The 12,461-nt window shown below is 34.5% G+C and overlaps 1 protein-coding gene across 4 annotated transcripts in view; it reads left to right on the top strand.

Moving 5' to 3' along the window:
• Positions 1 to 12,461, top strand: part of UBR1 (ubiquitin protein ligase E3 component n-recognin 1) — a 67,553-nt gene that overhangs the window by 17,694 nt on the left and 37,398 nt on the right. For all 4 annotated transcript variants that reach the window (XM_059849564.1, XM_059849562.1, XM_059849563.1 and 1 more), the window contains exons 7-22: positions 446 to 508; positions 811 to 934; positions 2,649 to 2,756; positions 3,200 to 3,288; positions 4,017 to 4,115; positions 4,794 to 4,951; positions 5,952 to 6,051; positions 6,326 to 6,454; positions 6,663 to 6,843; positions 7,728 to 7,789; positions 8,012 to 8,122; positions 9,123 to 9,188; positions 9,298 to 9,399; positions 10,014 to 10,077; positions 10,487 to 10,611; positions 11,531 to 11,583. In XM_059849564.1, the coding sequence (XP_059705547.1) occupies positions 446 to 508; positions 811 to 934; positions 2,649 to 2,756; positions 3,200 to 3,288; positions 4,017 to 4,115; positions 4,794 to 4,951; positions 5,952 to 6,051; positions 6,326 to 6,454; positions 6,663 to 6,843; positions 7,728 to 7,789; positions 8,012 to 8,122; positions 9,123 to 9,188; positions 9,298 to 9,399; positions 10,014 to 10,077; positions 10,487 to 10,611; positions 11,531 to 11,583 (1,634 nt within the window). The remainder of the gene's footprint in view (positions 1 to 445; positions 509 to 810; positions 935 to 2,648; positions 2,757 to 3,199; positions 3,289 to 4,016; positions 4,116 to 4,793; positions 4,952 to 5,951; positions 6,052 to 6,325; positions 6,455 to 6,662; positions 6,844 to 7,727; positions 7,790 to 8,011; positions 8,123 to 9,122; positions 9,189 to 9,297; positions 9,400 to 10,013; positions 10,078 to 10,486; positions 10,612 to 11,530; positions 11,584 to 12,461) is intronic.

Genomic DNA, 12,461 nt, shown 5'->3' with positions numbered 1-12,461 from the left:
GCTGGAGCTTGAGGAAAGAAAGGCACATGGCTGAGCAACTCTTAGTCAGCACTTGTTTCTCAGGTGTGGAGAACTTGTTTAGGAAGCACACATCTGTGGTTATACTCTGCTATTTCATGTACTTTGTGCCAGGAGGAAAGCTGATATGGTTTGTATTGAAGGTATTCTGCAGAAATCTCTTTCATCTGTTTTTATGTGTTACGTGAATTTTCCTTATTTAATAATAAGATACCCAGACTTTACTTTGTCATTGTGTTGTTAGTTTGGATAATGAAATAATTTTTTTTCTACAGACAATTATGTTAATTTTTATTTGCTTCCTGGTGTTTAATAGCACTGTGAGTGATGTTTTTTCTATTATATATTAAAAACATAGCAAGGATCAGACTTGTAATGCTTTGGGTTTGCTTTGTCTTGGTCTCATGCTCAGTATTTTCTTAAACAGGGTCGTAGAGCTGTTAAGGCAGGGCATTATGCCTCTTGTCAGGAAGCAAAAGAAGAAATTAAGGTAACTTCCTAAAGTAATTTTCACCAAAAAATCACCCCATACCAGCCTAATTAGCGTTAACACTGAGCTCTTATTTATCTGCCGTACAGTCTTTAGCTTAGTACTTTCATGGTTTTTTAATTTGCCTGTGAACTTTTTGGAATAGAATTTACAGCACCACATTTGAGATAGATAGGTATCTTTAGAAATAAATCATCAAACTGTTTTCTTTGTTTTGCTTGGGAGTGATGGTGGGGAGTGAAAATAAATAATGAAATAATGTTCTTTTGTTATATATGTTCTAATATTTACCTCACTCCTAGAGGCATTCTGAAAATGTTTCTCAACGACCTCTTCACGTGGAGGTTCTGCATGCTGATGTTATGGCACACCAGAAGTTTGCCTTGCGCCTTGGCTCTTGGCTGAACAAACTCATGAGCTATTCAAGTAAGCATTACTGGGTTTTGTTACAATAATGCCATGCCAGTATTCACATGAATTAGGCAGTGTTGTATATGATATTCTCTTAATTAAAGTACTTGTTCTTTCTAATTAGGAAATTAATAGTGCAGTAGTATGGGTGATGATATCCATCAGCAAGGTTGTGAATAGCAGTACTTTTCTGTTCCTTCTTGTTGGAAAAAATGTGTTGGTTTCCCTGATGGAGCAATATCTCAAAGTTCTGTTATTTTCACTTTCAGCATCACACACAGTGTGACTCCTTTACTTAAAAGCTTCCCGGTTCAATGCTGGTGGAAAGCCACATAGTATCTCTGTCAGTGGAAACATACATCCTCTGCTTACATCAATTTCTGCTTCAGATTTGATAGCTGTGATTCATTAGAAAGTGTCAATAAAACAAGCATATCAAAATCGTAGTTAAATTTTTTTTTCCAGTACTGGAAAGTCTATTTGAAGCTTTCATACATTGTGCTGGTGTTTGATGTTTATGGTTTTAAAGATTTCTGAATCAATGTACTTTTGGTTTGTTACTATTTTTTTCATACCTGTGTCTTGCCACACTAAAGCCATTATAAAATTTCTCCACAAAGTACAAATATGCATAGAATTAAGCTCTACTCACTTCTTACCCTCCTTCTTGATAGATAAATCTGGTGGTCTGTTTTAGCCCCTTTGTAAGCTTTAATAAAGTGAATTTCTTCAAAGTTTTTCTGAATGCTTGCTTGAAATACACAGAAATGTACTTTTTTTGTAATTCTTTACAGCGTTTTACAAGTTTTAGTGTTCTGTTCTTTTCAAGTTTGTATTTATTTTGCCAACGGTATTTTCTTGCTGTTCTGAATTCTTCAGACAGTTCTTTCTGTTGGTACAAATTTTTTGAGTGTGGGTTATTTCAAAGTTTCTAGTGAAAGTTGGATGTGTATCCAGGTAAGTTTTCAGATACTTTTATGTTTTATGAGAGTCTTTAAGTACAAAGATTCAAGTCAAACATTCCTGTCCTTCTGGATATTATATATACACAATGAGCCTGATGTTCCATACTCAGCTGAAACCTTTGTGTAGTCTGGTGGTTCCTGTTCTTTTCATGGTTTTGTTTCAAGTGGTAAAACATGGATCAAGAAACATTTAATAATGTTTATTTCCAGGTTGTCAGGAATTTGATTCATGACTCTTCACTTTTCCTTTTCAAATTAGTAACATAAGACCTCATTTTGGAACGTTAAAAATCCGAGGTTGACTGTGATATGTTGATCCCTAAAACTGCTTCAAGTACTGTGTTTACTGATAGGTGCAAGAAAATGCAAAAGAATTTCTGAAACTCTACAAAAGACTGACTTTCAAGGCCTGAGGCAGTGACCAGCAGAAACTTTCCTAGTCCTGAGCATTTCTGTGCTGGCATAGTAAAGGCATCTTGTGGATCTGCTTTGCAAAGCTCTCTAAATTATTTTCATTTTAAAATACTCTTCTGCATCACAGGATTTATTAAATTAGGTAGGCAAGAATTATAGGAAGAAAGTAGTGAGGCAAAGGGTATGTGGAAGCATGTTCATTGAGAAAAAAATGTTAAAAGTAATTCTTACTTAATTGCCTTCTTTTTTTCTTCTTTTAAGTAATAGAATTATGTAATTCTAATTTTCTGGTGTCATATAATTTAATTATTGAAGCATTCTTGTACAAATGAGTAGTTTCATCCCTACAGGTGACTTTCGCCAGATCTTTTGTCAAATATGTCTCAAGGAAGAAGCTGGATCTGAAAAGCCCTGCTTTATAAGCAAGTTGATGCTATGGGATGCAAGGCTTCATAAAGGTTTGTGTATCCATGTTGCTATAAACTAAAGATTTGTCAAATAAATTTTGCATGTGTGTAACATACAGATAAATGTGAGTGCTATGCATGTAGAATTACAGTTCTTCATGGTTTTTTAATTGCATTTTTTATACAGCCTTAATTTTTACAGCTGAGCTGATTTATATTTAGGATATGTATTTGCCGCCTCAATTTGTCGTGCTTTATGTATCTTGAAATCTTTTTACAAAATGCCATCTGACACTGAGTGACTTGATGTTTTAAATACATACCAATAAACGTCAAAACTCCCAAAAAATTAATAACTTTGTTCTTATGCTTCATAACCATTTCAGGACTTTTAATGATTTTTTAATTATAGTTTAGTAATTGGTTCCTGTTTTTCCACAAAAAGCTCCATCTTAGTACAGCAAAGTGACATGCGTTGTATTGGCTCTTTGCAGGGGCAAGGAAGGTTCTTCATGAACTTATCTTCAGTAGTTTTTTCATGGAAATGGAATACAAAAAACTTTTTGCTGTTGAATTTGTGAAGGTAAATGGTTTAATTTTTATGCTATGAATTTGTACTAGCTTTATGAAATTTCCCCCCAAACTGAAAATTGTTTCAATATAAATAATGAATTTTAAACAAGCAGAACCTCAGTAACTGTCTCAACCTTTATTGGAGTGCAGTTAATTAATTCCCATGTCACTGGTTTGTTCCTTAGACTCATGTAGGGATATGCTTGTTTGAATGCCATATTGTTGTTATTCTGTGTATCTTTTGAAATGCCAGATGAACTGCAACTGAAATTGGCCTTTCTTTTTGAAAATTCGGTACAATAATTAAGAAATATACAAAACATAAAACAAAGTGTGTTTTGTTTTAGGGTGAGACTTTTTAATTCTGATAAAGATGATTGATACTTTTTGATTTTTCTCTGGACTGAAATAAAGCAAACAAAGACTTGTATTACCCACTGCACGTGTCTTTTACAGACAGTTGTTGAACAACTATCCATGCAGTTCAATGCAAGAAATAATTCTGGTTCCAATCTGACAAATCAGTTAAATTTGTGCTTCTTAAATCTTAGTTAAATTTTCAGTATTAAGGCAGTGGGGGCAATATTGACTTGCTTTGGTGCATTGAGGATATTGTGCTGTTTTTGTTGGAGCTGCTTCTGTTAGGTGGGAGAGACACGCTGAGATGTAATTCTTGTGAATGTAAAAGTAAACGTTTTTGCTAACATTTCTTTAATGTCCCCAATACTCTTTTTCTAGTATTACAAGGCATTGCAAAAAGAATACATCAGTGATGATCATGACAGAGTTCTCTCTGTGACAGCACTCTCAGTTCAGATGTTCACTGTACCTACTCTGGTATGTACAGCTTTGCTCTGCTGGAGGTGTAAAATAAGTTTGAGAATTGCTAGTAGTGCCACCTTTGCAGATTGTTGTATTTGGCAGGGAGTCTATGCATTGCTGAGTTGAATATGAATGATTTTGAGGTTTGCGAAAGCCAACATGAAAGCAGGAACTTGAGTTGATGTGAAAATTCATTACAGAACATAGAGGGAATGAAAATAAGTTCCTGGCACACTGTACTCTGCATAAACTTTGTGTATTTATTTGCTGTTCACATTTACCTGTCTATGTGACTTTCAAAACAGGGCAAGGGGGTAAAAAATGGTTAAATGTCTTCTTGTGGGGGTGAAATATGGGAGGAAGTGTATCTATAAATTTTAAAGGTTATGTGTTTCTTGGCTGAAGTACTAATGTAAAAATTATTTTCTACATTATCTTTCTAGAAAAATAACAGCATAACCATTATATAGGTGGCTGTCAGAATTGAACAAACATATGTAGTTGTTAACAAACTTTATAGTTGATAGCAGTTGTGTCCCTATGCAATAAATACTGTGGGAGTTTTTTTATCTTGGGCTCTTTGCAAATGTTTAAAAGAATTTTTAATAAGAAAGATTGAATTCAAAGGAAAAATATTTTGATGATAACATTAACAAAAACAGGAAGAAAAAAAATTTCACTTTGTTCTTGCAGGCCCGACATCTTATTGAAGAGCAAAATGTAATCACCACCATTACAGAGACACTCCTAGAAGTGCTTCCAGAGTACCTAGACAAAAATGACAAGTTCAACTTCCAAGGCTACAGTCAGGACAAACTGAACCGGGTATATTCAGTAATATATGACCTCAGGTAAGTGTAAGGCTGAGAAGCTAGAGCAGCTCAGAAATATTGGTAGCATGATGAGGTGTTTCAGTTCAGAGTCTGATGGTAAAACTGCTTTAAAATCAAACCCAAACCCCTCAAAAATCATGCATGATACCTTAATGTTTTCTTTTTCAATGAAAATTTTGAAATACCAAAATGACATTCCATGAAAACATTTTTTTAATTTTCAATTATCTAATTGCATATAATATTTACATTAATAAATAAAAGGTATCTACTGTAAGACAATATGGGAGATTTGTCTCCCATTTGCTGTTGTTCTGGGAAAGCTGTATAACCCTTATCTGCATAGGGTTTTCTACTTTTACTGGTACCAAATTGCGCTAATAAACTGAGTAATGTTTTGAGTAGCGGGAGTTATTACATAATACAACTGAGTAATGGGAATTATTATATACAGAAGTTAAGCTATTTTAGTCTCACTATATATGTTTATAAATGTTTATACGTTTAGCTATAGGGTTTAGAGAACCCTATAGCTAAACATATATAAACATTTTCTAATACTTGTGACTTCTATTACTAATTACTTCTATATTAAGAGTAAAGGTAAAGGGAAGAGTCTGCCTTTGCATTTGCCTCTTTGGCTTCACTTTGGGGTGTTTTTGGTTTTGTTGTTTTGGTTTTTTGTTGGTTTTTTTTGTGCTTGTTTGTTTTAGTTTGGGGTTTTTTGGGGTGGGGGGGTAGTTTCCTTCCTTATTACTCTGTTTATTACACCCCAAACACCTTGGAATTTAGAAAAAAATCTGAATTTCCAGTGATGGAGTCACACCAGGTTATTAGTAGTTCTAGTATTTGGGGGAGTTTTCTGAGCACTTTAAGATGGGGAGGGTGATGAAATTTGATTATGTAATTGAGGGTATTAAAGCAATTGATAACAATTGTATTTCAAGAACTCTTGAAATACAAGCATAAGAGAAGTCTGAGCAAAGTATGATAATGTTTTTTTTTGGGGGGGGGACAGGTATATCTTAGTCAGCAAACCGACAGTATGGACAGACCGTTTGAGGGAGCGTTTTTTACAAGGATTTGTTTCTTTCCTAAGGATTCTAACTTGCATGCAGGTAAAATACATTTATATAGTTTCTTTCTAATATTCTGTTGTAAAGAGATAACAGCTTCTCTTTTTTCCCATAATATTATAATGGATGTAAACACACAATTACAGTGTTAAATTCTTCAGTCCCTGTTTTGGGTGGGTGAAGAAGACATGCTTTTACATGTAATACTCATCAAATTTAGTTACATGTGTTTTACCTTTTGACTGTGGAATTTTCTGTTATGTTAAGCCTGTGATCACTGATTTAGACAGGGTATTTTGTGGGATTTCCATTTCAGGGAATGGAGGAGATAAAAAGACAGATTGGTCAGCACATTGAGGTGGACCCTGACTGGGAAGCAGCTATTGCCATTCAAATGCAGCTCAAGAACATTCTTTTGATGTTCCAGGAGTGGTGTGCCTGTGATGTAAGTATATAAATTTTCTGGGATTCTTGCATGCATGCCTTTTGTGGATCTTCCTGACAGCTTTTGAAATAGCTTTTACAAAAGCTCACAACTATTCAGTATAGTTCTCCACAAAAAAAATTGTTCTGAAAGAATTAATCTGGGTGTGACAAAGAGAGAAAGGAAAGCATGTAGGATTTTTTTATTCTGCATGTATTTTAAATTGTAGGAAGAGCTGCTGCTCAGGTCCTACAGAGAATGCCATAAAGCTGTGATGAGGTGCAGCATAAATGGCCGCTTTCGGGAGAAGACAGTATTTCACTTGTGTGGCCATACCCTGGAGAGCAGACCTTACAGAGTGTCTGCAGATCCTGTCAGCATACATTTGCCACTGTCTAGGACTCTTGCTGGTAAGTGATGTGTTTTGATTGCTGTTTAAGCCATGCTTGTCACCCATCTCTGTTTCTTTACTCCAGAAAACATTTGGATTAAGTGCTTTACAGATGAGTTGCTCTCTGACTTGGTGACATTCTCATGATCAGGAAGATGTGTTCCCCATATGTCCCACTAAGGGAAAGTTTTTCTCAAAACAACATTACCATGGAGATTGGAGGACGTCTTTTTAAATGGAAAAGATAGAAGTCAGTCAAGAAAGAAAAAAATTTCCTTGTTAATGAGATCCTTAGTTTTCTCTGAAGTGTTTCTGGTTCTATCTCCTTTATTTAAATGAATGTCTATTATTATTTATCTTGAATTTAGTTTCCAGTCATATATATCTTAGGATGGTTAGAATGCTCCTCCTGAAAGAAATATTTTGCTCAATGCCAGGACAGGCTTCCAGTCAGAATACAATCACTGCTTTCTGTAGAATACCAATGAAATCATGTGCTATTATTAAGATGTAGATTCTTTATCACATCATTTGATACCAAGATACCATCTGTTAAGCCTTGTAGTCTTGGAATTCATTTACTACTGATAAATGATCCAAATGTGAAATAAAAAATTTATTTATTATGTATTAAATAGCATCTCAATTTGGATGGTGTTCATTCATTCATTTAGTATAAATTTATTCATAAAATAATGATTTGTAAGCCTAGTAAGAACTGTTGTGATAATGTAATAGATCTTCTCTGTAAAAATGGAAAGTATGAAGTCTTTCCTAAACAAACTTGGGCTTTTTTTTCGGTAATTCTCTGAATTGTAGATGATTTAGCTAACATTTAGAAGGGGTTGGAGAACCTTCACTGATTTTGATTTATTTTCTGATTTTTCTTCCTTGGTTTTGTAGGTCTTCATGTACGATTAAGCAAGACTGGAGCCATCTCAAGACTGCACGAGTTTGTTTCTCCTGTAAGATACTTCTTTTTTTTTCTCCAAATGCTTTTGTGATTTATACTCTGGAAAGAAAAAAGCCTCAAGCTATATCCTCTAACCTTCATGGCACACATACAAGTTATTTTTCAGCTGTCAATATATCTTTGTTCATTAGGAGTTACACTTTTAAAATAAATTACTGGCAGATTTATTCAGAGGCTTTGTTTGTTTGTTTGTTTTTCCTTTTTTAAATTCTAGGAAGAATTTCAAGTGGAGCTGCTAGTAGAATATCCTTTGCGGTGTCTTGTCCTGGTTGCACAGGTTGCTGCAGAGATGTGGAGGAGGAATGGGCTGTCCCTGATAAGCCAGGTACTCTGCAGTGTTTAGTGCTGAGCTGATCCTATTAGTGTTTGCAAGGGTTGCTCAGTAATGCTGCCAGGGGTTCATCAAGCAGAGAGGTCATGCGGTCACTGCTACAGTAAAGAGAAAGTTTCTAGGTGGAAATGTAGGTTACATGGTTTTATTTCTATCTTCAGCAGTGGCTTACCTCCCTGTCTTAGACGAGTTATTTTCATGTCTGTTATGACTCTTTTTGCTGCTCTGTGAAATAGTATACTGTTGCTGATGTCTACTTGTAAGCTACTTTCAGATCTCATAATCACTGCAAAGGTACTTGTTAGTACTCTTGCTTATAACATGAAAAGTTAGAAGTTCCTCATTGTGTATGGGAATTATTATATACAGAAGTTAAACTATTTTAGTCTCACACTAAACATTTGAGAACCCTATAGCTAAACATATAAACATTTTATAATAGTTGTGACTGCTATTACAAGAGTAAAGGTAAAGGGAAGAGTCTACCCTTGCATTTGCCTCCTTTGGCTTCACTTTGGGGTGGTTTTGGTTTTGTTGTTTGGTTTTTTGTTTGTTTTTGTTTGTTTGTTTTTTTGGTTCTTTTTTTTTTGTTTTGGGTTTTTTTTTTGGTTTTTTTTTTTGAGGGGGGTTTGTTTCCTTTGGCAGAAATTCTCTGCTAACCTTGCACAGGACCATTTGATGAAATCAAAGTAAATCTTAGAAATTTCTGCGGGAGTTTACTTTCTGAGAACTGGGGTAGGAGGAGGAGGATGTTTTGACTTAACTCCAGTGGCTGCTACTGAATTATGCCCTCTTGGAAAGGGGTGTGAAGTATGCCATGGACTTTTTCTGGATAGGTGGAAAAACTTTTTGCACTTCCATTCAAGTGAAAGAAATGTGGCCTTTCCTTTACTTGATAAAGGTGTGGTACAGTTTGGAAAGCCTCAGAGATTAACTAATGCACATTTGGTAGTGCATTGCTTTATATCTCTTACTTTGTTTTCCTGTTTTTTAGGTATTCTATTATCAAGATGTTAAATGCAGAGAAGAGATGTATGATAAAGACATCATCATGCTCCAGGTATAATGTTCTGAATCACTGCATAGTTGTCATTTTTTAAAAATTCTGTTTAATTTGCATGATTTTGAAATAGCAAGGGATGTTCATATTAATTTGGCTTTTTTGATAGATAGGTGCATCTCTTATGGATCCAAACCAGTTTCTCTTGCTCATACTGCAGAGATATGAGCTTGCTGATGCTTTCAAAAAGATCAAACCCACCAAAGATCAAGTAAGTAGCAAATTTTTCTGCTGTTTAATTTATGAGCATAGAGTATCTGAAACATCATTACTACTGTTGGTAACTGCATTTTTAAGGCCACACTAGAAGTCAGTAAACATAGTAAAACTTATGGTTAGGTAAATACTTTGTATTTGGAATTTGAGAGGCTTCCTCAAAATTTGCAAGCAAGTTTTGCCCTTTTGGACCTTTATTTTATGGGGCATCTACCAAAATCCATGTAAATGATTTTGCTATAGCATTTCTATGTCTCTTAAACCATGCTACATGCTTTTATATTGGTTGGGAATTTCTTGGGTTGTTATGCCAGTTCTTATTAGCATAACAACTCAAGAAACTTATATCAAAGTTTGGGATACTTCATTTGGGATACTTCTTTTAGCTGTTTCTTTTCTTGCATGTGAATCTTGCGCTTCAGTTGCTGTATAATATCTCCTCTACCAGAGCAGGCATTTTTTCCAGCCTGTTAGAAAGGAAATTTCTTCCTAGAGTGCAGTGTTTCAGCAATGTAGTAGATATGAAGACTGAGCTTAGTGTTACTTGATGGTTGGATTTTTCTGCACTTTTGTTTTTGTTTTTTAACCTGATTTCTCTCATTCTTGCAGGATTTGATTAAGCAATATAATGTTTTAATAGAAGAGATGCTACAGATTCTCATCTATGTTGTGGGTAAGTTTCATTTCTGTCTGTTTTAGTAATGGATTATTGCTTTGACAGAGCGGGCTTGATGATTGTCTTAAACATAGAGAGCATACTGAAGAGTGCCTCTTTTAAATAGGTGATTCAGTAGCACAAGTATTTGTGAGCTGGAAACAGTAGGAGTTGGACAGTGAAGAAAGCTGTTAGATAAGTTCATAACTGGCATTAAAGTAGAATATGAAGAGAGTCCATCTTGACCCATTTTGTTAGGAATCTAGGCTAAGAATAATTTTTACTCAAGACACTTGGGACAGGCTTCAGAGAAATGCAAGCTTATACGAGGAAACATCCCAGCAATATCATTACCATGGTGCAAAATTTGATTTCACTTTTTACTTGTCATATCTGCCATTCTTCTTCTTTTGGTTCATTCTGACAGGGGAAAGATATGTGCCTGGAATCAGTAATGTGACAAAAGAAGATGTAATAATGAGAGAAATCATCCATCTGTTATGTATTGAACCAATGGCTCACAGTGCAATTACCAAGTCCTTGCCTGAAAATGTGAGTCCTGATTTATTTACTTTTTCCCTTTTTTTGCTTCTTGCTTTATGTCTGTCTTCTTTAGCTTTCATATCTTTATATGGAAGCTTTTCTAAAATAAAGCTTAGATGTTGGTTTGAGAATTACAAAATGGCGTGACAAAGGAGCTTACACACCTTTCTGATATAAAGGTAAATGTCATAGATTCAGGTATGGGCTGATCTGAAAAGACTTTTATGGGAATTATGCTTTTTGATTAAGAGGTGAATTTTTTTTAGAATATTCAGCTGTAGTTCTCCTAGGTTCAAAAAGAAACACTGTGAAATTTTCTGGTTTGATCCTGTAAGATGATGGAGCTGGATTCCATTCTGGCCTGTGTACCACTGATAAATTTAAGCCTGTCATTTTGATGACTTAAACCTGTGCAGATCCGTTTGAAGTCAGGTGTTGTCCATGTCCATTTGAAAACAAAGATTTCCTTGCCATTCCATTACAGTTGCTGAAGATGGAAGCAAAGGTGAGGGATGTGGATTTGATTTTATAGTCTGTGCAAGTGTTCAGGGCCAGCAATCAATGCAAAAAACCCTAAATTTTTGTTGTAAATGAAACAACCTTAAATGTTATGATAGTATCCATACTCATTATTTAAAATATCTAAACCTCATTTTTTCCCTTTGTTAAGGTTGGGTAAGCATTGACCTGTTTCTAGAGATCAGCTCTGTTATTAATGAAGTTCTGCATTATTAAGTGAAAGTATTATGTATCTTTGATACTTCCTTGGAATTTGCCAGTTATGAATATCTGCTTTCTGATTATCAGTGGGCAAAAGATAATAGTTCATGAATTAGGGAATTATCTAAATTTGTCTGTTTTTGTTACATGTAGCATAATGAATAACTTGAATCATTGTATGTTTATCCCAAACTAAATTTTTTACCAGGAGAACAATGAAACTGGCTTGGAGAGTGTAATTGATAGAGTGGCTACATTCAAGTAAGTTCTTAATGTTGTTTTATAAATAGCTTGAATGTGAAATAAAATTTCTTAGATATGTTTGGGTTAAACAATATGAACAACAGTCTCTGTTCAGCTAATATTTTGCTATCTTGAAATAAATATATTTGCAAATATGCTTAGGAAAGAACAGTATGTGGAATATCCTACACTGCTGCTGTTTCTTTCTCTTTGCCACCCTCTTTCCTCAAATTTAGTTTGAGAAGTCTTGGGAGTTCAGTAATCTCAAATCCTAGAGGGAGAATCTTTGAAAGTTCATTTTTTTTTCTAAGATGGAAAGTTAAGAAGTCATCATACCTTTGACAATCGCTATCTAGTAACTGTTACGTTACTTAGTTGCTTATTTTCTGGAACTTACCCTTTTTTCTGGGAATTAATTTTATAAATAAATGTATATATGTGTGTATGCAAATATAGAACAATAGATTGTAGTCGAAAAAAACCAGTTCAAATATCTGCTATTTTTTGTGAGAAAAATGTCTTATTTTAGTATACCTTACTTGAAATTTCATGTGGCTTTCTTGTTCATGTTCAATTAAGAGCAACTGTAGGTGTACCTAGGAATCTTACTTCAGGAATTATATTGACAGTTCAAAAAATCTCACTGGCTGGAAAGCAGAAAGTATTACTTATTTTATACTTTTGTTAAGGAAAGAATTGAATTTTATGCAGTGTCTGAAATTCTAAGCCATACAGTTAAAAAGCGTTTTCAGAGGCTATATGGTGTGCTTTAGATGGTAGCTACTAGAAATATTTTGCTGCTGAATTGTTTACTCCTGTAAATCCTGTATTGAAAATTTAAGAGTCATAACTGTGCTCACTCTCTGCTTTTAATAAGTTAGTGAGTAGCCATTACA

The sequence above is a fragment of the Haemorhous mexicanus genome, chromosome 6 (genome assembly GCF_027477595.1).
Source record: "Haemorhous mexicanus isolate bHaeMex1 chromosome 6, bHaeMex1.pri, whole genome shotgun sequence".
NCBI classification, from domain to species: domain Eukaryota; kingdom Metazoa; phylum Chordata; class Aves; order Passeriformes; family Fringillidae; genus Haemorhous; species Haemorhous mexicanus.
Note: the sequence above shows the minus strand (reverse complement) of the source record. Positions and strands in the feature narration are given on the sequence as shown.